This window comes from Hyperolius riggenbachi, chromosome 6 (assembly GCF_040937935.1).
Source record: "Hyperolius riggenbachi isolate aHypRig1 chromosome 6, aHypRig1.pri, whole genome shotgun sequence".
NCBI lineage: Eukaryota > Metazoa > Chordata > Amphibia > Anura > Hyperoliidae > Hyperolius > Hyperolius riggenbachi.
In genome coordinates, this window is record NC_090651.1 from 316,291,636 (window position 1) to 316,317,556 (window position 25,921).

The 25,921-nt window shown below is 44.4% G+C and overlaps 1 protein-coding gene across 1 annotated transcript in view; it reads left to right on the top strand.

The window, feature by feature from the left end:
* TSKS (testis specific serine kinase substrate) overlaps window positions 1-25,921 on the top strand; it is a 43,141-nt gene that overhangs the window by 8,789 nt on the left and 8,431 nt on the right. Inside the window, exons 3-8 of the mRNA XM_068243001.1 lie at window positions 7,583-7,669; window positions 10,196-10,279; window positions 12,612-12,796; window positions 15,249-15,443; window positions 15,780-15,914; window positions 20,479-20,593. Of these exons, the coding sequence (XP_068099102.1) occupies window positions 7,583-7,669; window positions 10,196-10,279; window positions 12,612-12,796; window positions 15,249-15,443; window positions 15,780-15,914; window positions 20,479-20,593 (801 nt within the window). The remainder of the gene's footprint in view (window positions 1-7,582; window positions 7,670-10,195; window positions 10,280-12,611; window positions 12,797-15,248; window positions 15,444-15,779; window positions 15,915-20,478; window positions 20,594-25,921) is intronic.

Consider the following 25,921-nt stretch of genomic DNA (forward strand, 5'->3'; position numbering starts at 1 on the left):
AGATCAACATCTGCAAGGAGTTTGTCTGTGTGGGTTTCCTCCCACATCCTAAAAACATACAGATAAATTGATTGGCTTTACCCTAAAAAATTGGCCCTAGGCTACGATACGTACACAATACATACATAGACATATGACTAGGATAGAGAATAGATTATGAGCTCCTCTGAGGGACAGTTAGTGACAAGACTATATTGTCAAAAACCTGAGCGGTTCTTGCCTTTTTCATGATTGCTAACTCAGTAAAGGACCAGCCCTTAAAGCGTTGCTATCATATAAATCCGGCATAGCGGGGTCTGAACCCTCTATAACAGTAATTATAGATTGACGGTGTACCTTGAAATGAATCAGAACACTCAGTATAGGATTTTATATAAAAAAAATTGTATTTGCTTATTGTCAGGAATATAGCAGCTAGTTATGATGCTTATGATGTTGGGATAATGCAGGAGTATATTTCCATTTTTCTATCTGCTGTATATTATGTATGTCAGCCAGTCTGGCTTTGAAGGTATTGGCAGCTAGCTTCCTGGAGTTCGGTATATACATGTGAATTAACTCTATCATTGTCTGCTGCTAATTAGGGAACACTTAAGAGCAGGGAATGCTAAATGGATTTGCTAGCCCCTGGCAAGGAGATGGCTACTAAAGGCCCATACACACGTCGGATTTGCGCGAACGACGGGTCGTTTGAACGTTCCGTCGTTCGCACGTTTCCGCATGAAATCCGGCGTGTGTACAGACTATCGTTCGGGAGATAAGACTGGTTACCAACGATCCGCCGGGCGGATCGCTGGTAACCAGTCTTATCTCCCGAACGATAGTCTGTACACACGCCGGATTTCATGCGGAAACGTGCGAACGACGGAACGTTCAAACGACCCGTCGTTCGCGCAAATCCGACGTGTGTATGGGCCTTTAGTCAATAGCCAGTTAAATCCTTCCCTTTGATATGCTAGGAAATAATGTCACCCATGTGTTGTCACCTATAACTGGGAGTAAGGAAGTCTTTTTTTGTGTGTGTGCTATAATACACTTTTTACATGTGGAGTTAGATCTCTGGGAATCAAATTATGTCTGGGGATGTAATTAAAACTAGTTCCCCCCCGTCCAAACAGGCTTGCAGCCTCAAGGCAAATATTCCAGCATAAAAAGCAGGGGCAGATACCTAAAATGAGTCCACTCCTGACGGTAGCTGAAGCTGGACTCCCGGCCCAAGCTAAGTTGGCTCCTGGTCCAACCAGAACTGTGTCCGTCCACAAAACCCAAGTCCAAGGTTCTTCTATCTTGATCCCTGTTTTATTTGGTAAGCAAATCGCCTTGTGTGTATCTTTGTAACTTTTATCCTTGTAACTTTTTCTTTGTAACTTGTATATATTATTTTCTGCATTGTTCCATTTTTTTTCTAGAATATTAAATCGTTATTTAATAAGTTTGACTTCTGCTGTACTAAACTAACACTCATAGCCTAGAAGAGACTGAAGTATAACTGTGTATGCCTGATTGTATGATTGAGCAACCCCACCGTATAAGATTGTAATTGCATTGTGTGTGGGGCGGTTGTCATACGTTGGCCTAAAGTGCGCAGCTGACTTAACGTACGAAAACGCCAGTGCGAGTAGCTCGACAGCAGAGTGGCTAACAGTATCGTTCGGAACGACTGTTAGTGGTTTTGCTTCACTACAGTGTAAGATTGCAATTGTGCGTGTGTGTGCGTGGCGTTCCCGTATTCGGCCCTAAAGCGCAAAGCTGACCCGAATACGAAAATGCGGATTGTGCGCTCGACAACAGAGTGGAAGTGTCTAGCAACAGCTAGTGGTGGCAGTGAGAAGTGTTCTGAGGGGTCACAGCCTTGTTTTAGCTTGACTAAGGCTGCTTCCCCTCTTGATCTGGTCAAACCCGCAGTCGGGAACCGTATACGCAGGTGTGCCGCGGGCCGGTTCCTGACACTTATCATACAGCATATATACAAAATATGAACAGTTCCAAGTAGTGATTCCTTCTACCAGTATTCCATCTTATCAAGGCTTTATATAGGTCATCAATCTTCTAAGCACATTCAAAAAAGAATATAACAGTTGTGTGGTGTAGAATAAGATCAAAAGTAGTCTCATCTGTATCAATATCTGTGTGTCTAGTAGCTGTGTAAAACTTGTGGTAATCTTCTTAAAGAAATAGCATAAAAATAACTTCTAAAAAAACTTCTTGCTAACATTCTACAGTGTTGTGGAAGATGTCAGCGCTATATAAATACTAAATAATAATAAAAAACTCAATTCATGGTGGAGTTTCAAACCTGGGTCGTAATTGTAAAAGCTGTAGGGCAAAAGTGGTGACCACTTAGCCATTATCCCACCCAACATGAGCATGGCCTGATCCTGCAATGTATAGGTACAACAGATCTCCTCTGGCTAAATGCCCTCAGGAGAATAGACTATAAAACTATTATTCCTCTGGAACAGGGCCGGGCCGAGGCAGAGGCTGGACAGGCTCCAGCCTCGGGGCGGAGCAGGGGGAGGGCGCATTCCTGTGTGCTCTCCTCGCTGCATGCTACCCCGCATTGCTTTGCCCTCTTCCTGGTTGCCCGCCCGCCTGCCGACTTTCTCTGGGATCTCTCCCGCCTGCCTGGCGCTTGACGCTGTGTTCTATCTTCTCCCTGTCCCCTAGTTTCTGTGTCAGCTACCTAGAGCGCAGTGCCTGCCCATTAACAGCCGCGCTGTCATCAGAGTGATGACAGGCACGGCTATAGCATTGCGTTGCTAGGCAACAGCAGGAAGCCGGCTTCTGATGTAAAGGCTTCCTGCACAGTTGCCTGTTTACAAGAAGCCCGCTGCATGTTTGAGCTGTGGCTGATCTGGACGGGAGGGGGAGGCTTCCCCCCCTAATAGTCTTCAATTAGAGAGCAGAGCAGTAATGTGAGTAAAGGTCACGTCATGCCTTTGGATGTCTGAGGGAAGAGCGACAGAGCTGGATGCCTGGAAGCAGGTATGGAAGAGGGGGGTGGGATTTTCAAAAAGAGAGAGAGTGTGTATGTGTGTGTATACTATATGTGTGTGTGTGTGCAGTGTATGTATAGTGTGTGTGTATACTATATGTGTGTGTGTACAGTGTATGTATAGTGTGTGTGTACTGTATGTGCGTGTGTGTGTGCCGTACAGTGTGTGTGTGTGTGTGTGTGTGTGTGTGTGTGTGTGTGTGTGTGTGTGTGTGTGTGTGTGTGTGTGCGTACAGTGTGTGTGTGTGTGTACAGAGTGTATGTGCGTACAGAGTGTGTGTGTGTGTGTGTGTGTGTGCGCGTACAGAGCGTGTGTGTGTGTACAGTGTGTGTGTGTGTGTGCATACAGTGTGTGTGTGTACAGTGTGTGTGTGTGTGTTCAGAGTGTGTGTGTGTGTGTCTACAGAGTGTGTGTGTGTGTGTGTGTGTGTGTGTGTGTGTGTGTGTGTGTGTACAAAGTGTGTGTGTGTACAAAGTGGGTGTGTGTATAAAGTGTGTGTGTGTACATATTTGTGTTAGTGTATGTGTATCTGTGTGTCTGTGTGTATTGTACAGTGTGAGTGCGTGTGTGTGTGTGTGTGTGTTTGGGGGGGCGCACTTTGGAATCTCAGCCTCTGGTGCTGGGGAGCCTTGTCCCGGCCCTGCTCTGGAATTAAACAGTGCTGCCTGCTGCCTTATCCCCACTGTCTGTCCCTTCTCGCTTCATTGACACTGGAGGTGGTCTATTTATTTTACAGAACCATCTTGACAAGTTTTAATGGAACACCATGTGATCAGTTTAATCAGGTGACATAATACAATAATACAATACAATAACATTTGTAAAGCGCTTTTCTCCCATAGGACTCAAAGCGCATAGTTGTGTCTCAGATTAATACAGGGTTGCAGGCTGGGTTGTGTTACAGAGGAGATAGTCAGATGTTCATGAATGCCAGACTGAAGAGGTAGGTTTTCAGTTTAGACATGAGATGTGATCACATGGTCACAACCCACCAGTCAGAGACTTACAAATTTATCTCCTGATCAGTTCAACCATATGTTCCATGATGCTTCCCTATGAAAATGTATGTAATCCAAGGAGGGTGAAAGGTGTGTGCTTCTGACCAGTTTCACCTGACTTATATACTGGCTGCCTCAGGTCTAATGACTCATTCAAATTTAAACTGACTCTCGTCTAATTAAAATGGCAAAGCGTTGCAAGCTGCAATCGCTTACCAGGTTGTGCAGGATCTAAGGCTACCTTCCTGACATTCCTGCAGGAGTTGGCCCACGCAAATTCTTGCCTCTATGAAAATTTATGTAGGAGAAGGGAACTTACTCAATAGCCCCGCTTCCCCATTTTTAGTGGTTCAAAGTTGTCCCACTATCGTTGATGTGTCTGGCGGATTAATCCATTCCGCCGCGCATCACCATGACATCTTATTGGGCTAGTTCTGGGCCTTCCAACGCTTTTGATCTGTTCAGCACTGCTTATCTCTAAAGCTTCAGGGCATGGCTTATTGTGGGGATGATTGCTGCATTTTTAATACTATTGTTAACCAAGAGGAGTATACTATTAGTTATAGTTGTAGGTAGAAGGGAAAACTTTGAAAAGTGGCGCAATATTTTTTCGTAATTTTTTGTAGGGGTTCCCTGAGATCTGTAAAATTTTGTAAGAGTTCCTTGACTCTAAAAAGGTTGAGAAAGACTACTCTAGCCCTTCAGGTAGTCCTAAGTGCGCAACAGCAACATATGTTCTGATTATGCTCACTGGTCCAGGGATGCTGGGAACAGGTGCTCAAATATTTGCATGTTGTTATGGGAACACCTGTTTCCTGTGAGCCTAAATCATGCTTATTAAGTTGACTCCCAGACACTAAAGATGATACATAGAGCAAATTCTTACTAAGTGGTACACTTAGTATGGGCCCTCAAACGAGATACTGGATCCAACCAGTGGTTCCCACGTTCCGGGAGTGGGAGGTGAATAGAATAATGCCCTTTCATAATCTAATTTATGAACACAGGTGATCCCTTGCTAAGTTGCCAAACATTTGGTCTCCGTGGACACAATCCACTCTCACCTTTCTGTACCAATATACCAGTTATCTGTCCTTACCTGACACTACATGCTTCATTGTAGACCAAGCACTATATAATTATGACACCTTTTTATGCTGCTAGATGTTCAGGTGTTGTAATCAGACGTTTGCACTAATAAATGAAAATGTATATGCTTTACAGGCATAACCTGCACCAAAACCTGCCAATGGCAACCACAGTGTCAGAGGTGCAAGAAGAGGATGGGGAACAGTTTGTTAATGATTACCACTGTTCCTAGTATCTATAGAAGGGATTATTATGAGCACAGGACCAATAGAGAGCTAATACTGTAGTTGAGGGAGGGCCCTTTGGGGCCCCTGTGGCCCGAGGACCCCGATGTGGTCGCAATCTCTGCAACCCCTATTGCTACGCCCCTGTTTATGTGCTTATTTTGCTTTCCTGGGCAAGTTTTGCTTTTTGTAATGACTCAGCTACAGAAATACTATTCCCTAGCACAGGCATGGGCAAACTTGGCTCTTCAGCTGTTGAGGAACTACAAGTCCCACAATGCATTGCAGGAGTCTGACAGCCACAGTCATGACTCATAAAGGCAAATGCATTGTGGGATTTGTAGTTCCTTAAAGAGACTCTGTAACATTAAAAAGATCCCCTGGGGGGTACTCACCTCGGGTGGGGGAAGCCTCCGGATCCTAATGAGGCTTCCCACGCCGTCCTCTGTTCTACGGGGGTCTCGCCGCAGCCCTCCGAACAGCCGGCGACTGTGCAGACTGTCAGTTCAATATTTACCTTTGCTGGCTCCAGCGGGGGCGCTGTGGCGGCTTTCTGTTCCGAACTACACGGAAATACCCGATCTCATTCGGGTCCGCTCTACTGCGCAGGCGCAGGACACTTGCGCCAGCTCAGTAGAGCAGATCCGACGGCGATCGGGTATTTCCGTGTATTTCGGAGCCGACAGCCGTCAGAGCGCCTGCGCAGGAGCCAGGAAGGTAAATATTGACGTCACCGCTGCCCGGACTCCACGGAGGGCTGCAGCGAGACCCCTGATGGATGGAGGACGGCGTGGGAAGCCTCATTAGGATCCGGAGGCTTCCCCCACCCGAGGTGAGTACCCCCCAGGGGATCTTTTCATGTTACAGATCCTCTTTAACAGCTGGAGGGCCAAGTTTGCCCATGCCTGCCCTAGCAATACCTTAAACGGACGTTTAAGTCTAAAGAAAATGATTTTAACTTACCTGGGGCTTATACCAGTCCCCTGGACTCGTACTCAGCCTTAAAGAGACTGTAACATGAAAAACATCCCCTGGGGGGTACTCACCTCGGGTGGGGGAAGCCTCGGGATCCTAATGAGGCTTCCCACGCCGTCCTCTGTCCCACGGGGGTCTCGCCGCAGCCCTCCGAACAGCCGGCGACTGTGCCGACTGTCAGTTCAATATTTACCTTTGCTGGCTCCAGCGGGGGCGCTGTGGCGACTTTCGGCACGGAAATAGACGGAAATACCCGATCTCCGTCGGGTCCGCTCTACTGCGCAGGCGCCGGAAACTTGCGCCTGCGCAGTAGAGCAGACCCGACGGCGATCGGGTATTTCCGCCTACTTCGGCGCCGACAGCCATCAGAGCGCCTGCGCAGGAGCCAGGAAGGTAAATATTGCGTCACCGCTGTACGGAGGGCTACAGCGAGACCCCCGAGGGACGCAGGACGGCGTGGGAAGCCTCATTAGGATCCTGAGGCTTCCCCCACCCGAGGTGAGTACCCCCCAGGGGCCGTTTTGTCGTTACAGTTCCTCTTTAAGACATCCTCCTGATCACCGGCCAGCAGCAGTGACCCCCGCAAAGCTGACTAAATAGTTGGCGGCTACTGTGCATGCCGGGCTGGGAGCATTCTGCGCAAGCACAGTAAGCAGAAATCGACACCACCAGTGCAATTAGGGTGCACGCGGCTTGGGGACCTGCATGCACAGTAGCTGACTGCCGTTGACCGGCCAGCTTTGCGGGGGTCACCGCTGCTGGCCGGAGGGGATCAGGAGGACGTTGTGGGCACAGTACAGGGGTCTGGAAGAAGCCCCAGGTAAGTTGAAATCATTTTTTTTAGCTTTAAGCTTCTCTTTAACGCTCGGTAAACATTATGACTGATCATTTGCCACTATTTCCATACCAATCACAAAGCAAGGGTGCTGTCTTTGTCTGTTATATTGAATACGAAGGCGGCTATTTTCATTCTCTAATAAACAGTGCCAGTTGCTTGACTTCTGTGCCTCTAATACTATAAGTCAATGGCCAAGAATGAGCATGCAGATCACATGGTCCGACTCTGGTCTGACTCCATTGGCTGCCTCCTTGTTGCAGGTGAGTGACTCAGACAAGCCAAAAGCTCAGCCTGACAGCCGAGCATGCTTTATAAGGGAAGGAAGATGGCCGCCTCCGTATTCCTCTCACTTTAGGTTCCCTTTAAAAATACAATTTAATGCGAAAACTATACTTATATAACAATATCCCTTTATTACCTGTAATAATTTACTGTTTATTTTTGTTGTTGTTTCATTTACAGGAAACCATACCAACGTCTGTCCTAATGAAAGCCAAGGACTCTGTTATGGATCTGAAGGAGAAGAGTTCTTGGCTCAGGATGCAAAAGGTCTTTGTTCAGAGTTCATTTAAATGATAAACAAATTATTCCATAAATATAGGGAATCAGATCCTTTATTCCTCCCTAATTACGGTAATAATGCTTATATGCATTATTGGTCTGACGAGCTCTTACAGCTTCCTTTTGTTGATAAAACTCCTCCATGGCAGAGCATAAACTTTAAACACTGCACACCAAATGTAATATTACTACATCCCTGTGTGAAAGCTTTACTCACATATCTGTGATCTGTAGATAAGGTCTGACCAGTGTTCTCTGCATTATCCTTTCCTTTTCCAGTAAATGCCCCTTCTACCTCCTAAGCACAGACTGACTTGCAGAGGTAGATTTGCAGAGAGCAGTGATCAAAGCTGATTACAGATCACAGATGTTTAAATTAGGTTTTCATACAGAAGTAGTCGGTTTGCAGGTAGAGGTTGGCATAGAGTAGAGGCATTTAGAGCAAAACCAGCACAACTCAGACACAGAAAATTTATATCATGTTTTTCTCCCGGCAGACTCAAAGCGCCAGAGCTGCAGTAACTAGCAGTGTTAGGGAGTCTTGCCCAGGGTCTCCTTACTGATTGTGTCCTCGCTTACTGAATAGGATAGGAAGTGCTAAGATTTGATCCTGGTCTCCTGTGTCCGAGCCCTTAACCAGTACACTATCCGACCACAATAAATTAGCTGTCAGGATCTCTCCTGTAGCATGTTCTGTCGCTTGCAGTGGAGCTGCAACTGGGCAGTTATGACTTGTCTGCTTGCATTCGGTTGTGCATTCGCAGTGAGTCTTATTGTCATTTGCAATCACTCTGCAGTTCAGAGCAGTTCAGGATGCTGTCAGGATTCCTCCTATGGTTTGCTGCAGTTGAACTGCAGCCAGATAGCCCTGGATTTCCTGCATGCATGTTGTTGCATAGTACTGCATGCATTTGTTATGATAGTCTTTCAGATAGCAAATGGTAATCAAGTCAGCTAAGGATTGGATTGGATAAGGGGGACCAAAATCTGGTTTTGCTCAGGGCGCTGAGAAATCTAAGGCCGGCCCTGCCTGCATCCATTGGCTGATGCCGGCATAAAAGTCTGCCTCCCATTTCAGACCTCGCCCGACATAGCGTTCAGCTCTCTGAGTTGTCTTTGGGTCTATGCTGTGAAAGTTGTTATTGTAAACATGTATAATGCCTTGCTCTGTATTTTCATGTCTGCTGGACGTTTGCTGACCTGTGGGGGTCAGTGAAGTTCTTCTGATCCTGATAGTTTGGATTCTGCCAGCACCACGTTGGTGACTGGTAGTACTCCTTCTAGCCTTGTTCTTGCCTTGTTCTTGAGGACGAACTATAGCAGCGGTTGCCATTAGTTTCATTCCTACCTGTTAGTCTTGTCTATCTCAGTGTGAATGTTGCCGTCGCTGAAACAGCGACTAGATTGGCTGAGCATTCCGTCTGTCTGTGTGTTGTCTGTCTTGTTAATTGTCATTACTTGTGCTTTAGCTAGTGAGTTATTTGAGAGCTACATTTCATATTCTGTGCAACAGCACGATATATATGTACTCTAGTCAATCAGTATTGTATTATTTGTAATATTGTATATTGTATTGTGTACCGACCATTGCCTGCCTCTCGGCTACGAATCTGCATAATCCTTCCTATACGACTGACTTCTTAATTAATGTGTATGGCCCAAGCCTATTACCGACTATGTCTGTTGTGTATTGTATCACTTAGCATCTTGCCTGACAGGCGGCCCAGAGCTGCAGTTGCTCTGGGCAATCTTGCTCCCTTGTTTATTACTCCTGTGTCCATCTGTGGAGCCTCTACCATTATCCAGCTACTTAGCCTTGTTGCACTGGGTGGTCAAAGTATGCCATCCCAGCATTACATTAGCACTGCACAGCAGTAGAGTATGGGTAATTCAACCAATATTCTATTAGGCCTTGTTCACACTGTGTTCTGCTCGCGTTAGCGTTCAGCTTTTTTTGACGCAATTTTTTTTTTGTTTCCCTGTGCTTGGGTGGGCGTTGCGTTTTTGTGATAAGCACTTTTCCAAGCGCTTTTCCAGGGCGGATTTTTAATTAATTCCTCACGCAAGTCAGGAAGTGAACTCTTTGACCTGGAAAATAATAAATACAATGCATTTATTCTTAAAAATGCGAACGCAATCGCTGCACAAAGCAATATTGTGAGCGTTTTGCGTTTTTCCTATACCTTTCATTGAGGCAAAATCAGCTCAAAAATGGTACATGCAATGCTTTTCTGAGCGGATCGGAAACAAACCGCTCAGACGTGACCTCTCTCATAGAGAATCATTGCACAAGCGCTTTCAGGGCGATTTTGAAAAACCGCCAGCGCTTAAAAAAATCACAAAGCGCCTCTAGTGTGAACGAGCCCTTAGTGACTATTATCAGTGCACAAATTTCCATGGTGCCCATTTTGCACGTATGCATGCATCACAAGCATCTCCACAAGCTACAATTCTGCATGATTGTTATGGAGCTGGATTCTGGCATTTCTTATTTGCTGTGATTTCTGTTTCCAGGCTGAGTGTGAAGATCTTTGTGAAAATCTGGAAGCGGAACAAGTGGACACAGAAGAGTTGAGGAAGTCTTGCAGTGAGCTGAATGTATGTGTGATGGCGAATCTGCTTTCTTTTACCTAGCTATGTACATTAAAATCCAAAGGCTTAATTCAGTTACAGTTACCCGTTTTATGGGCCGATGATTGTTTATCTCATGCTTGCCAAGCGAATATTAGCTCATGCAGCAGTGTAAGAAAGAACTCATTCGCATGTGTTTTTTTATTGTGCAGAGTACTGATTCAGTTAGTGTTTTTGTTATATACAATATACAATTTGTGTTTTTGTTATATACAATATACAGTTAGTGTTTTTGTTAGACTACAAGCCTACATTATGTACAATGTTCTTATGTTGCAGTACTAGTTATGTCCACAGGTAGCAGTGTTTTTTTTGTTTTCTTTTTAACCCCCTCGGAACCTGACAGCTATGCCCTTTTAAGGAATGTAATTGCTGTGATTGGCTCCTGCCCAGTATATGGAAACTCTGCTGTCAGCCTGACAGCAGAGCAAGCAGGTGCAGTGACACGGACAGCGGCGGGAACGACGAGAGCGAGCCGACAGAACGGCGATAATTGAAATCTATGCCCTGACAGGCATAATAGGACACAAACAGAGCATAGATTTCAATCCCCACTGTTTGGAAGTGGTTAAAGGAAAGGACATGAGGAATAGCCATAGTAAACAGCACAACTCCAATATTATGAATTACAATATTGTTGCTTTAATGATTGATTGATTAATTGATTGATTCAAATATATAGAAAATAGTTGTAAAACACAGTATCAATTCATATTTTCCATTATATCATGAGTATGATAAAGCTGGTACATTTGGCAGCAGCAAGTGAGCAGTAACGTAGCTTAGGAGCTCTGGGCCCCAGTGCATGTTTTACATTGGGCCCCCTCAAGTACTCTAGTCTATACATAACAACTGATAACCTGCCAAGGACAGCTGCAGTGTCAGAGAGGTGTAAGAAGGGGAGGAGAACAGAAATAGTTACAACCAATCAAAGTGCATATGGAGGTGGTCATTACCAACTTAGCACCAATAATAAAGTGCTTAAAGAGACTCCGTAACAAAAATTGCATCCTGTTTTTTATCATCCTACAAGTTCCAAAAGCTATTCTAATGTGTTCTGGCTTATTGCAGCACTTTCTGCTATCACCATCTCTGTAATAAATCAACTGATCTCTCTCTTGTCAGACTTGTCAGCCTGTGTCTGGAAGGCTGCCAAGTTCTTCAGTGTTGTGGTTCTGCTATGAACTCCCCCTTCCAAGCCCCTCTATGCACACTGCCTGTGTATTATTTAGATTAGAGCAGCTTCTCTCTTCGCTCTTATCTTTTACAAGCTGGATAAGTCGTCCTCTGGGCTGGCTGGGCTTTCACATACTGAAGAATTACAGACAAGGGCAAAGCTGTTTGCAGGAAGAAAAGAGCAGCCTGAAACTTCAGTGCATGAGAACAGGGGGAAAGAAACACACAAATGATCTCTTGAGATTCAAAAGGAAGGGTGTATACAGCCTGCTTGTGTATGGATGTATTTTCTATGTGTGGACATACTGTACATCAACCTACTTCCTGTTTTGGTAGCCATTTTGTTTGTTTATAAACACTTTTAAAAACTGTTTTTAACCACTTTTAATGCGGCGGGGAGCGGCGAAATTGTGACAGAGGGTAATAGGAGATGTCCCCTAACACACTGGTATGTTTACTTTTGTGCGATTTTAACAATACAGATTCTCTTTAAAGGAGGGCCCCTACTGGGCACCTCTGGTCCAGGGGCCCTGGTGCGGTCGCTACCTCTGCATCCCCTACACCAGTGTTTCTCAACATTTTATTGGCATGTACCCCTTTTAAAACCCTGTACTCACCAAGTACCCCCTAGCATAGTACACATTATCTCAAGTACCCCTTGACAAATATATATTTAATCGTAGTACATGATAATTGGTTTGAAACAATTTCCAAGCACTTACTATTGCTTTTAATTAACTAAAATACTTATTTGGTGTTGTTTAAATAAGATTTATCATTTTCTAAAACTCTAAATTGGTTATTCTTGGTTAAGTATATCAAGCCTGAGTACCCCCTGGAACCTTCAGAAGTACCCCCTGGGGTACGCGTACCACACGTTGAGAACCTCTGCCCTACACAATGCAAGTAAGAGAAGTAATAATTAATAGACAAGTAATAAGCTGCTGCTGCAGTTACTGCATTTTACAGAATCATGATGAAATGGAAAGACCTGCCTGTGCATATAGCTTACGCTTGTTTCACTGTGATTATCAAATAAATAAGACTTGCACTTTAGTTTCCCAGTACCCAAAATAAACGGGACCGAGTCGTCTGTTAGTCAGAGAAATGTGTGTTTCGGCAGGAAAAACTGGAGCATATTTCCAAGGAGATGGAAGATTTGCGCATGAAGCAGATAATGGCATCCCTTCATATGTCTATTAAAGAACTGCAGCATAGTCTGGATACCACCCATGCTACCTCTACAGCTGAGAGAGTCTGGGAGAAGCAGGAAATGACATCACTCTACTCTGCAATGCAAGATATCAGGTATGATTCTGCAATACATTATATACCAGATGTATTGCTCTGCCAAGGAAGACTGACAGCAGCAGCAGCAGTGCACCCTGCTGGTAGGATTCTGCAATACATTATATTCCGAATGTATTGCTCTGCCAAGGAAGACTGACAGCAGCAGCAGCAGCGCACCCTGCTGGTATGATTCTGCAATACATTATATTCCAGATGTATTGCTCCGTCAAGGAAGACTGACAGCTGCAGCAGCACATCCTGCAGGAACATCATGTCATACGAGGCAGTGATCCCTAACAGCAACCAGTGAGCTGCACTGAACAAAGCACAAAATGAAGCACCCTACCTTGTTCTTATTTAATTTCAGGGGCGTAACAATAGACCCTGCAAGGGATGCAGCTGCAGGGGGGCCCAAAAGCCACCGGGGGCCCTATCCTGAGAGACTGACAACTAAGGGCAGAGGGAGAAAAAACTTCTGCTCTCTGCACAATTGTTCTAATGACTGCATCTGCTCAGCCACTGAAAATAAATCGTGCAAAGTTTTGTAGACAAAGATTTGTAGACAGTCCCTATTTAGTGTGTAGGGGGAGGGGGCCCCATCCAAAGTTTTGCAGGGGGGCCCAGTGATTTCTAGTTACGCCCCTGTTTCATTTAACCTGTTAGCAGTCCTGCTTGCATTATCTATAGATAGATAATGTGTGCCAGTGTGTCTTCTAATGGCATATGCGGTTTAGGTGCCTAATGCAGCTATAAAGACCGGCGCAGGGAGCATCTGTATATTTACCTGTTCCGGGCGGCTGGATGGTATCTCCTCTTCATCCACCGGTGGAGCTGCACTCCCTGCATCCTCTTCGGAATTCCAATCACATGATACGATGTCATTGTAACCCAGAGGATGGTGTCAGCGGTGGAAGAGGAGTGATGGAAGAGACTCCACCACCGGGCGGCGCTGTAAGGCTTACTCCATCCCCTGGGTTACAATCACATGTCATATCATGTGATCAAAACTCTGAAAAGGATGTCGACTCGGCATTGCAGCACCGCGGGTGGAGGTGAGGAGACGCCATCCAGCCGTTGGGAACAGGTAAATATGACATCTCCTTGTGCCACTCTCTGCACACCATGCCAGGTTGGGGAAGGCACACTTCCCCAGTGCCCAAAAAATAAATAAAAATGGCCATACAGCGCACATATAGTATTGCTACAGTATATGTGGCTGCTAATAGGTTAAAAAAAATCTCCAAATGTAAAATATAAAAGAATATTATTTCTCCCATGCCAAACTTATTTAACCTTTTGCCAACCGCTCCACGCCAATTGGCGTGAACGCTGTGGCAGCCCCAGGACCGCTCAATGCCAATTGCGTGAAGTCCTGGGGGAGTGTTTTGCAGGAGATTGCACGCATCTCCGCTCCGTCATCAGTCTCCCAGCGGTGATTTACAATATACAGCGCTGTACTGGGCACAGCCGTATCACTCAGCTGTCCCCTGGGGAGGCATAGAAGCGATTGGCTGTCATAGGCTGATGCCTATGACAACCGATTGCTGTGATTGGCTGTCGGGAGAAGGGAGGGAGGGAGTATAAAAAAAAATATTAGAAAAAGGACAAATTTATTTAAAATTAATAAACAATAAATAAATAAAAAAAAAACATGCCAGCAGTGATCAGAGCCCAGCAATAGAAAGCTCTGTTGGTGGGCAGAAAGGGGGGGGGGGGATCACTTGTGTGCTGAGTTGAATAGCCCTGCAGCAAGCCCTTAAAGCTGCAGTGGCCTCATTTGTAAACTGGGGGGGAGGGGTGGTAAAGTAAAGCATGTGGTCCTTAAATAGTTAAAGTGGTATATGAAGCTCTGCTTTATAGGACCACTATCATGAAAATATGTAAAATGTAATTAATATATATATATATACCTATAAAATGTACATTTCTTCTAGAGTAAAATGCAATATAAATAACTTTTTTTTCTATGTTGCTGTTGCTCACTGTAGGTATGGACTAGTCCATCTCCTCATGCAAGATTCTCAGTATTACCTTTATTCTTTACAAAAGAAATCCCTGGAAAGAATTTATATAAAGATGCAGTCCATCCTCAGTATTTTTTTGCACACTTTTTTGGCAGTTGGACTAAGCAAATGCAGTTCAATATGCTCTTTTATAGATAAAGAAATATCTAATAATCCCTCAAGAGGAGATGGACTAGACTAGACCAAAACCTGTCAGATCGGCAACATAGGAAAAAAGTAATTAATAATGCATATTACTGTAGGTAAATCTCCATTTTATATGTATGTATTTAATCATTTACAAAGTTTGCAATAGCTGTCCTTTAAAGACCACTGCTTCCAGCAGGATCTGCGTTGGGCTTTAGATTATGAAAGAACATGATATCAGGTGTGCCATGTGGTTCGTGTTACGAGGATCATGTCTACCGTTTGCCCCCTGAGCTAAAATGCTCCTTTTGTTTCTACAGGAGCAGTCTAGCCCAAATTAGTGACACCTGTGAGATGACCGTAGCGGTACAGAAGAACATGCAGAGTCTGGTCTTCCACATGAACAACCAGATGGAGTCAGTGCTGTCCCAGGTGGCTTGTGCCAAGAAGGAGCGAGAACTTCTAATGGAGGACCTCCAGGAGATGAAGACCAGCATGGACTCCTTTCATACCTTGTAACCCTTGTATTTTTCTTCTGGAAGTAATAGAATGTTTGTACATTGGCGTGGTTGAGAGGGCTTGTCTACATGGTCGTTCGGAGCAATGCTGTTTTCCAAATGCTATCCTCCTGTATTAAAACCACAGTTTGGGACGCACTCCTCACTCCATATATTTGCATGCAGCCATAAATTGACCAGGGCATAAGGTGGCATTGCAAAGAATGTTTTGAGTAGGCAACATTAGCTTCAAACGTTTATGTACATCTGTTGAACCCGTAACTAAAAAAAATTCATGAGATATATAATGTTGTTCATTGTCACTACAATATGATGTTTGTCACTATGTTTCAGTGTTGAGAAGATTGACTCAACCTATAAACAAATAGAAAGTGGCCTGGGATCATTTTGCCAGCTGAAGCCTGTCTGGGATGAGATATCGAGAAGTGTGAGCTCACTGGGACCATACAGCACATCAGATACCGGCAGGTACTGTGACAAAGAAGTTTCATTGTCCTTCTGTTTGAGCTGCCGGGAGACAAAAAAGTTAAACTGGAATCTTATGCTAGGTACACACAATACAATTTCTTGTTAGATTTAGCTGCCAGATCGATTTTTTCCAACATGTCCGATCTGAATTTCGATCGATTTTCTGATCTATTTTACGATTGATTTCCATTCACTTCTATGGAAATCAATCAGAAAATCGATCGAAATTAAGATCGGAAATGTTGGAAAAATCGATCTGGCAGGTTTTAATGCTGGGTCTAACGTACACACAGAAAATACAATAAATAAAGGTCAGGTCGAACCTCGGGCCATATACAAAAAGTCAGAAATGCGCGGTACAGAAGGACTAATGTAGAGCTAGGTCAAAAACGGGCTAAGATCGTTACACAGGTAATCAGATGACTACAGTACAAGGGATAGAGACAGGTGCTAGGTCAATATTCAGGCAGACGTCATACACATAGGATCAGATATACGAGGCACAGACAAGGATGAGACAGAGACAAAGTCGTTAAGCTAGCCGAGGTCTATAATGGGTATCAGATGACTGAGGTACAAAGGGATGAGACTTTAATCAGAGTGGTGGACTTGCCGGATCATACACAGAAATACAATAATGACTATAATTACAATATATATATATATTACACAGTTCTAAACTGACTGGAGTACATATATATTGGGCTGATGCGCAATCTATGAAATGTAGCTCTCAAACAACTATCTCACAATGATAAGGACCAAAAACCAGCGTACTGATTAGTATTAATGCCCACGAGCAAGTGAATACTCTGGCCTTAAATACCCAAGAGGCAGCCCAGCCCCCAGAATTGACATCACAGCTGACATCCCATCAGACACGCCTCCTCAGCCTATAAAGGCAGCTCTGAGCTGCGCGTATCCTGCCAGAAACAACACGCCGGCCCACATCTACAGGGGAGCCGGGGATGTGAACATTCTGATTCACGTCTACAGGGGAGCCGGGAATGCCATTGATCAAAGAGGAAGAGGAAGCTTCCTCCAGCTGCTCCACACTATCAGAACAGCCTCCAGAGACCACACCAGATAAGTTTGTTGTTACACAGGTAAATCTAACAGAAAATTGTATTAGCTTTGCAAGTTCTCCTTTTTTTTGGCTGTTGTGAGAGATTATTTCTCTTTCTATTCAAAACATTTTAATGTGGTTGTTTGTCAATTACATTGATACAACTCCTGTATGAAGTACTTAAAGAGAATCTGTATTGTTAAAATCGCACAAAAGTAAACATACCAGTGCGTTAGGGGACATCTCCTATTCCCCTCTGTCACAATTTCGCCGCTCCCCGCCGCATTAAAAGTGGTTAAAAACAGTTTTAAAAAGTCTGTTTATAAACAAACAAAATGGCCACCAAAACAGGAAGTAGGTTGATGTACAGTATGTCCACACATAGAAAATACATCCATACACAAGCAGGCTGTATACAGCCTTCCTTTTGAATCTCAAGAGATCATTTGTGTGTTTCTTTCCCCCCTGAGGGGGGAGTGCATAGCAGAACCACAACACTGAAGAACTTGGCAGCCTTCCAGACACAGGCTGACAAGTCTGACAAGGGAAAGATACATTGATTTATTACAGAGACTGTGATAGTACAAAGTGCTGCAGTAAGCCAGAACACATTAGAATAGCTTTTGGAACTTGTAGGATGATAAAAAACAGGATGCAATTTTTTGTTACGGAGTCTCTTTAAAGAGTAACTGTTAGGAATGAAAAACAAAATCAATTCTCTATTTCTATCTGTTTATCATATAAAAGGAATGCTAAAAAGGAAATGCATAACTTTAAAATCAATCTTACTTTTTTTATTGCAGAGATTAATCCTCATGTCCCCAGATCCTTAGTACGCAGCCAGTAATTAGCCGCAAAAGAGAAGTTGCAGTGCAGGCTGGGGCTGGGGGGAGTTTCTGCACAGACACAGCTAGTTCAGCCTGATTGGCTGCAGCCTGTGTCACTCTCACTCCTTTTCTTCTCATTGGCTGCCTCCCATGACTGTCCGTGTCTGCCCCCTCCCCACACTCCAGCCTGACAGGCATCTCTGCCAATTCATGAGGGCAGTGGCATCACATCCATGGGGACACCCGTCCCTGCTACCATTTCCTTAGGGATTCCCTGCATTTACAATAAACGCTCGCTATTGGTGTGGGGAGGAGGGGGGAGTAAGGGAGGAAATTACCTCACCATTGGCCTCAGCTGGAGGGAGTAAAGATGGCCCCTGCGAACAGAATTCTCTCCATTTACCTTTTTTTATTTTATAAAGTTCACTGAAATCAACACTTGGACCGTGCAATACACATGCTATGTAAGTAGAGCTAGTATTTATCTACTTATATATGCCATTTTTTTTATCTGGCATAGTATGGCTGACAGCTCCTCTTTTACAAAAACCACAGTTTAAAAATAAATAAATAAATAAGGCACAGGTATTGGCATCTGTAAAAAGAATTCAAACCATTGAACAGTTGGCAAGTACAAAAGTGCCATAGCAGCCACAAACTAACAAAGGACTGCTGTTAAGAATAGCAAAGTAAAACGCGTACGTACGAAAAGGGCGTCGGGAAAAAAGGGCGCGTGGTATAAACGATAAATGGAAATATCGTTTATAGAAATTATTGTGTAGAATTTCGTTTATAAATAGTGTTTTATGAATTTATAAATCACTAAATAATGTGTATGAGATCGGCAATTCTTAAAACGTTAATCTTCCCTGTTTGTAAAGTGAAACTTATATTTTCGTTTATTAAAAACCTTCCCTGTACCTATCCCTAACCCCTAGACCCCCTGTTGGTGCCTAAACCTAAGACCCCCCTGTTGGTGCCTAAACCTAAGACCCCCCTGTTGGTGCCTAAACCTAAGACCCCCCTGTTGGTGCCTAAACCTAAGACCCCCCTGTTGGTGCCTAAACCTAAGACCCCCCTGTTGGTGCCTAAACCTAAGACCCCCCTGTTGGTGCCTAAACCTAAGACCCCCCTGTTGGTGCCTAAACCTAAGACCCCCCTGTTGGTGCCTAAACCTAAGACCCCCCAGTTGGTGCCTAAACCTAAGACCCCCCAGTTGGTGCCTAAACCTAAGACCCCCCTGTTGGTGCCTAAACCTAAGACCCCCCAGTTGGTGCCTAAACCTAAGACCCCCCTGTTGGTGCCTAAACCTAAAACCCCCTATGGATAATAATGTTTTACAGACATTAATAAATAAAAAATGTAAAGAAAAAAAATGTAAATTATTTTTTTGGGTGGATAATAATGTGTTAGAAATGTTTTAGAAATAGTGATTTATTATCTTCATAAACGTTATTCGTCACGGGCTCATTTTGTAAACTTAAATCATCACAAACACAGTTATAAATCCTTAAAAATCTCCGGGCGCCGTTATAAATCCTTAAAAATCTCCGGCGCCTTATTTTCCCCGTTCAGCGCCCATTAAACGATATTTATAATGGAAGTGAATGGGGCGCCCTTTTTGTCCACTTGTCTCATGCGCCCAAATCTACTGCTTCCAAGTAAAACATATGTAACATAAGAACATAGAAGAAATGCCATTGATGTTATTTTTAAATCTACTAAGAGTGTCTGATTTTTTTATTTTTATACACTAGCTCTAATTTTTCTTTTAAATATAATTTTTATTAGTGATATAGCATATCAGAAATACAATAACACTTGTAAAAAGTATCTAATACAGAGAGTTTCATGCCAAGTCATTTTTTAACATTAAACAACAAACAAAAAGTGGCCATACAGTAAGAGTTTTGAAATATTTACGGAGATGTAGTGTAATAGAATTTCCATCTTTGTCCGTTCCTATAACATAGCCCTCATATAATCGTCCTCCGTTAACTGTAGCCCCTAAATCCTAAAAATAAGATTCTAATATCAACCCAGAATCAGGCACACACATCCGAAATTATATAAGTAAAATTCTTCACCCCATTTTCCCCTTCATCAGTGATTTTAAGATTTCCCATCCCCTTACTCATATTTCTAGTTTACCTAGGTAGCCCCCAATCTTGCCCTTTAAATACCATGTAGTATTTTCAAAGCTCTAATTTTTAAAATCTAGATCCAATTCTATACTGCAATCATTTTATTGTTAAAGAGTTATGTGATCTCTATTCTTAAAGTGTACCAGAGCTGAGTACTAATAAAAGTTTTATACATACCTGGGGCTTCCTCCAGCCCCATCCACACAGATCACTGCCACGCCGCTGTCCTCAGCCTTCTCCTGCTCCCATACCAGGTCCCCTTTAAAGAACCTCTGTTTTGTGTGTTGGTTATCCCATCCCATTTTGACTCCAATCTAGGTATTGAACCGTTTAGTGAAGCATACATATGTTCGTATAAAAAGTTGGTATTTACTATCTGAGTGATCTTTAGTGCTAAAATGCACCTCTTTATGATATTTGACTGTCGAGGCTATAGAAACAAGATTAAGCAGCGTGGAAGAGAGACTGAGGCAAGATATTTGGTGGGCTCACTGCGTTATAACCAGTCACATTTGTTTCATCTCCAGGGGAAGTTCTTCCAGTGTCCTTCACCAAATAATGCCATTTCTGCTGGGCAAGAGGGACAGCAACAACCATAGTGACCTCTGTGACACCTGCTCAAACTTGCGAAAGAAGCTATTGGTAAGTAACTAAAAGTGCGTCCAGTGAAAAATGGCGCCGGTTAAATAATGGCGCACCCTTCTGCCCGATATTTGTTTAAAATTATATTTATCGTTTTAACGTCGCAGACCTTGTGAACGTAATTTATAGTTTTAAAACCTGCTTTTTTTTTGTCCTGCCTGAACGTTATTTATTGTTTTAAGCCCTGCTTTGCAGCCGTTTGGAAAATGTCAGCCCGACGACTTTAACGTTTAATAGCAAAGCCCCCTTAAAAGCTAAAAACACCAAGTTTGCAGGGAATGTTAGGAAAAACAGTGGGAACAAGAGGACATTTTTTTTTTCAAAAAGACCTTATAGTTTTTGAGAAAATCGATTTTAAATTTCTCCTTCTGACTGTGGGAAAAATAAAGAAAAACCAAAGTAGGAAGGAATGAAAATGGTGAGTGGTACATACCAATAAAGCAATTCAACCAAAAGTAATAAAAATATATGAAACTTTATTGTATCAAAAACAGTGCATCTAAAAACAGCCTGACCTCATAACCTAGCCACCCCATCCATTTAACTCCACAACATCCACAACAAGCTCAGCATACATACTCAAAGTGACATGATTCAAAAGCACAAGGCAGGAAGAATGTTTCCGCAGTATGTTTCTGCAGTATTAACAGAGCTCAAGTTGAAAAAATGCGTTAGTCTGCCTGTACAGTTTCCACTATGAGAGGGAAGCAGCTATTACGCTGCGCTGTTGCTTGCGGTCCTTACTGAAAAGACACATCAGGCAGTCTCTTTATCACCTCTACGATTGTAGCCAGGAAAACAAAATCAGTTGAGTTTGGCCAAAAGCAGTTAGCAAACAAACAGCAGTGAGGAGTAGCGCCAGCACATGTGCATTAATGTCCAACAAAGATGGCAGAGGAATACCTCAATTTACTGTTCGTGGAGCAAAGCACAAGCAAGCGGGTTGATGCTGTCACACACAGATCTGTGTCTGGATAGCTTAAGCCAATAAACATCGTCAGTCACTGTCCATAAGCATAAGCAGATAAATCAGCTCCAATAGCAAAGCTGAGCAGAAGCGGTTCCAGTGCTGATTGGCTTTAATAATAAAGGCTGCTCACCAGGTCTTGTGCTCAAGATGTCACCCGATACTGCCGTGCAAGTTCTCCACCCGATGGAAATAATGATGGTGTAGGCTGAGGCTGAGTGATGCTTAGACAGCCAGAGGGCCCATCGGAGAGTCCATATGGAGAGGTGGTCGGGAGGCCAGGCAAGCCAACGGTGACACCACTTCACAGCCCCGACATGTTTCACGAGTGTATCCTCGTTTCCTCAGGAGGTGTGGTTCACCCAAAACAGCTGACAGCCGCTTATAACGGCACTTGTGCCCTATCAGACACGCTCCATTCATGGCTCCGCCCCCTCCGCGCCACGTACCATGCGCTAGCCAGGAGCGTCCCCACACCGCCCCACAACCGCCAGCCGCAATCCGGCGGCAAGCGGGGCGCCAGAGAACGCGCATGGCCAGACGCTTCACGTCGGCCGGAGCAGGTCCCACATCCCATGCCCCATTTCCGCCCGCAGCACTACGTCGGGCGGAAGGAGCAAAGGAGACCCGCCCGGCCGACGTCAGAGACACCACGTCCGCACACCTCCATGGCAACCAAGTGCCAGAATGGAGTTAGGCACGGCGGATGTCCCACAGGTAAACAGAGGCACGGAAAGGTAACGGAGCCACACCATCAAAACATGCATGACACATGCCTCACCCATTGGTAAAGATTGCAAAAACTGTGCATTCATCATTTTATATAATCTACACCCATGCCCATATATGTCAATTTTCTCGTTAGCAAATAGAGGTTGCAAACAAAAGCAACTCCTAAAACAGCGGCAAATCTGCCAAATATATCTAAAAATAGTAGTGGGAAAGGGACTCTTTGAAGCTGAGACTGCCAAGCAGCCCACAGCAGGAGGCTCGGGCACACAGGAGAACAGGTATAGCCCCGCACACATTGGGCAACATGTGAACGCCCAACAAAGACATCGGAATCTACATGGAAAGCCGTCTAAAGCGGGAGAAAGGGGGCAAAGCCCTCCATCTCGTTTAATCCTGGGGGAGAGGTGGCTCTTAGATTAAAAATCCAGCGACACTCTCTTTGACAGAGCAATCTATCTAGATTGCCTCCTCTTATTGAGCCATGGACTCGATCGATCCCAACGAATCTAAGTCCCCTAGAATCTCCGTCATGGTATCGCCTAAAGTGCACCCCGACCGGGGCAGTGGAGTTGACATTTTTTATACTCTTCACGTGCTCAGAGATACGTTCTCTGAGTTCACGTGTTGTTTTTCCTATATAAAAAGCCCCACAGGGGCATAATAGTAAGTAAACCACAAATTTTGTGGCACAATTGACATAGTGTGACAATCTCCACTGCTTCCCGTCCGGGAGCACCACAGACGTCCCCACATGCATGAACCTGCAAAAGCTGCAGCCCCCACATGTATAAATTCCCAGGGTACGACAGTGTGATCGTGTATTGTCTTCAAAATGACTATTGACTAGCATATCCCTCAGGGATGGGGCTCTTTGAAATGTAATATTTGGCCGCGGTGGAACAAAAGGGGCCAACCGTGGATCATTGCACAACATGTACCAATATTTGTCTAAAATCCGTACAATTTCCCCATGTTGCATACAAAACCGGGTGCAGAGTCTGGTCTGCTGTTGGCCAGAGCCCGCCACTCGGTTAGGGCTAAGTAGTTTATCTCTATCACTGTCCAAGGCTCTTTGATAAGCCCTTCTTAGAATTTTATCATTATATCCCCGTGATTGAAAACGCTTGCGCAGCTGGCCGGCCTCCTGTACAAAAGATTCAAGTTTGGTACAGTTCCGGCGAACCCTTAAGTACTGACCTACAGGGATGCCTCTGACTGTATGACCTGGATGACAGCTATCGGCTTTCAATAAGGCGTTCGTAGATGTCTCCTTTCTGAATAAACCTGTGCTGATCAGGCCCGAGTCATCGCAGTTAACACGAAGGTCCAAAAATGGGATCTCGTGGTAATCACAATTCATTGTAAATTTAAGATTCCGACCGTTTACATTTATGCGTTCCACGAATTGAGTCAATTGCGTCCGACTACCTGTCCACAGTATGAAGATGTCATCAATGTACCTGTGCCAAACCAAAATGTGGCACAGGTACATCGAGAGAGCCTCGTCTGCGAACAGCTCCCGCTCCCACTCCCCCAGGTACAGGTTAGCATACGACGGGGCACACGTTGTTCCCATCGCAGCCCCCTGCACCTGGAGGTAGTGGTCACCGTCAAAGATAAAAATGTTATGGGTCAGGAGAAATTTCAATAATGTCAAAAGGAATCTATTATGTGTGGCCGATTCAAGGCCCAACTCTGCAAGAAAGGCTCCAACAGCCCGAACGCCAAGCTCATGTGGTATGCATTAATACAGGGCCTCGACGTCCAAAGCAACGAGCAGCGTGCCGGGCGGGACCTGCACACCATCTACAGTTCTAAGAAAATGGGAAGTGTCCCTTATGTAAGACGGGAGGGACTGCACATGAGGTTGCAAGTGCCTGTCTATATAGACACTAATGTGTTCCGTAAGGGAGCCACAGCCCGAGACGATTGGACGTCCCGGTGGGTTCACTAACCTCTTATGCACTTTAGGAAGGGCATAGAAAGTGGGTGTTACTGGGTGTGTTACTTTCAAAAAATCATAAACCTCATTAGAGATTAACTCCATGTGCAGTGCCTCATCAAGGATGGCATACAGCCCCGCCCGGCAGCGCTCAGCCGAGGACGCCGAGACCCTGATATAACATTCACGCTGTGACAAGATTTGTAGGCACATATCTCTATATGCCAACCTTGTCATAACCACCACATTGCCACCCTTATCTGAGGGTTTAATAATCCAATTATCCTGTTTCTGTAAAGCTTCTAGGGCCTCAAACTCATCCTCTGTAAGATTCGCCGGACCTGTATAGTTGTGTATCTGCATTAATTCTCTCTCAACCGAGGCAACAAAAGTCTGTAAGTTAGAGTTCAACGACAGAGGGGGATATCGCTGGGACCTTCTACTAAAAAATTGACTACTAATCTGAGATGATGGGGAAGGAGGGAGGCAGGGGATCAGCTGCGTGGAAGCCCCCATATCAGAGCCATCATGTTCTAACTCCACATCCTCTCCACCAAGGAGATCATGTAAATCTTGTAAGGCCTGTTGGTCCTGGATCGATAAGACAGACGAGGCTAGTCGTGGTGTATCCCGACGGCGCCCACCACTGGTCTGCGCACACAGGGATCGAAGCAATATTTTTCTTCCAAACAAATGGAGGTCTTTTATAATTTCAAACTTATCGATGCTGTGGGTGGGACAAAATCCCAAACCACGAGCAAGAACATCATTCATTGATTTAGGAATTATTTCACTTGTCAAATTGATCACCTGTAGATCAGACCCGTGGACGTCGTCAGGGGGCACACACACCCCCGACTGTCGTGATGTTACTCTAAAAAAGGGTCAGAAGCAGAAGAAGGCATAGAGGCACAGGCTCCACGAACTCCAGCCTCCCCCCGTTCCTCGTCTCCCACCCCCGTATCTATCTCGTCCTGACATTGTGTGGTTATGATGGGCTTTTTACCTCTATTATTACGTTTAGTAGTTTTCTCCACCTTCCCTGATGCACCGTCCAATGGACGTGAGCGGGTATTATAGGCCTTATGTTGTCCTGTATTAGATACAGAACTAAGGGAGGTAGAGCTAGCCGTGCTCAGGCTAGCTATAGATCCCTGCGATCCCTCTGATTCCTCCCCGCTAGAAAATGGCGGTTGGCCCGGTCTATTTTGTTGGTGGGGCTTTCTTATCGGTTGCCTAGGTTTGGGGCCCCATCTATATGCATTCCCGAGTTTATAAGCTAATCTATCTCTAAGGATTTTCTGATCCCTCTTGATTACCAATTCCTGATTAAAATGTTTAATATGACTGGTGAGTTCACTGTTCCGCTTTTCATACAGGGGGTCGTCACTGCACAAGCATAAAGAGTCTGTCACCTTGACAATCTCTTTTTCAATATTTTTAAGTTCCTCCTCATCAAGTTCATTCATGAGGGTCAAACAAACATTGGCACAGGTCTCAAAATTAGTCTCCCATTTTTTCTTAAATTCTGCTGAGAGATTCTTCCTGTGTGGGAAGATCTGAAAACGCAACCACAAAGGTGCAAAATGATCGCCAAGATATTCACGGTTATATTTAATGTTCCACCACAGCCATGATTTTTGTTCATATAATCGATTCAATTTTCTAAATCCCCCATTAATCAATT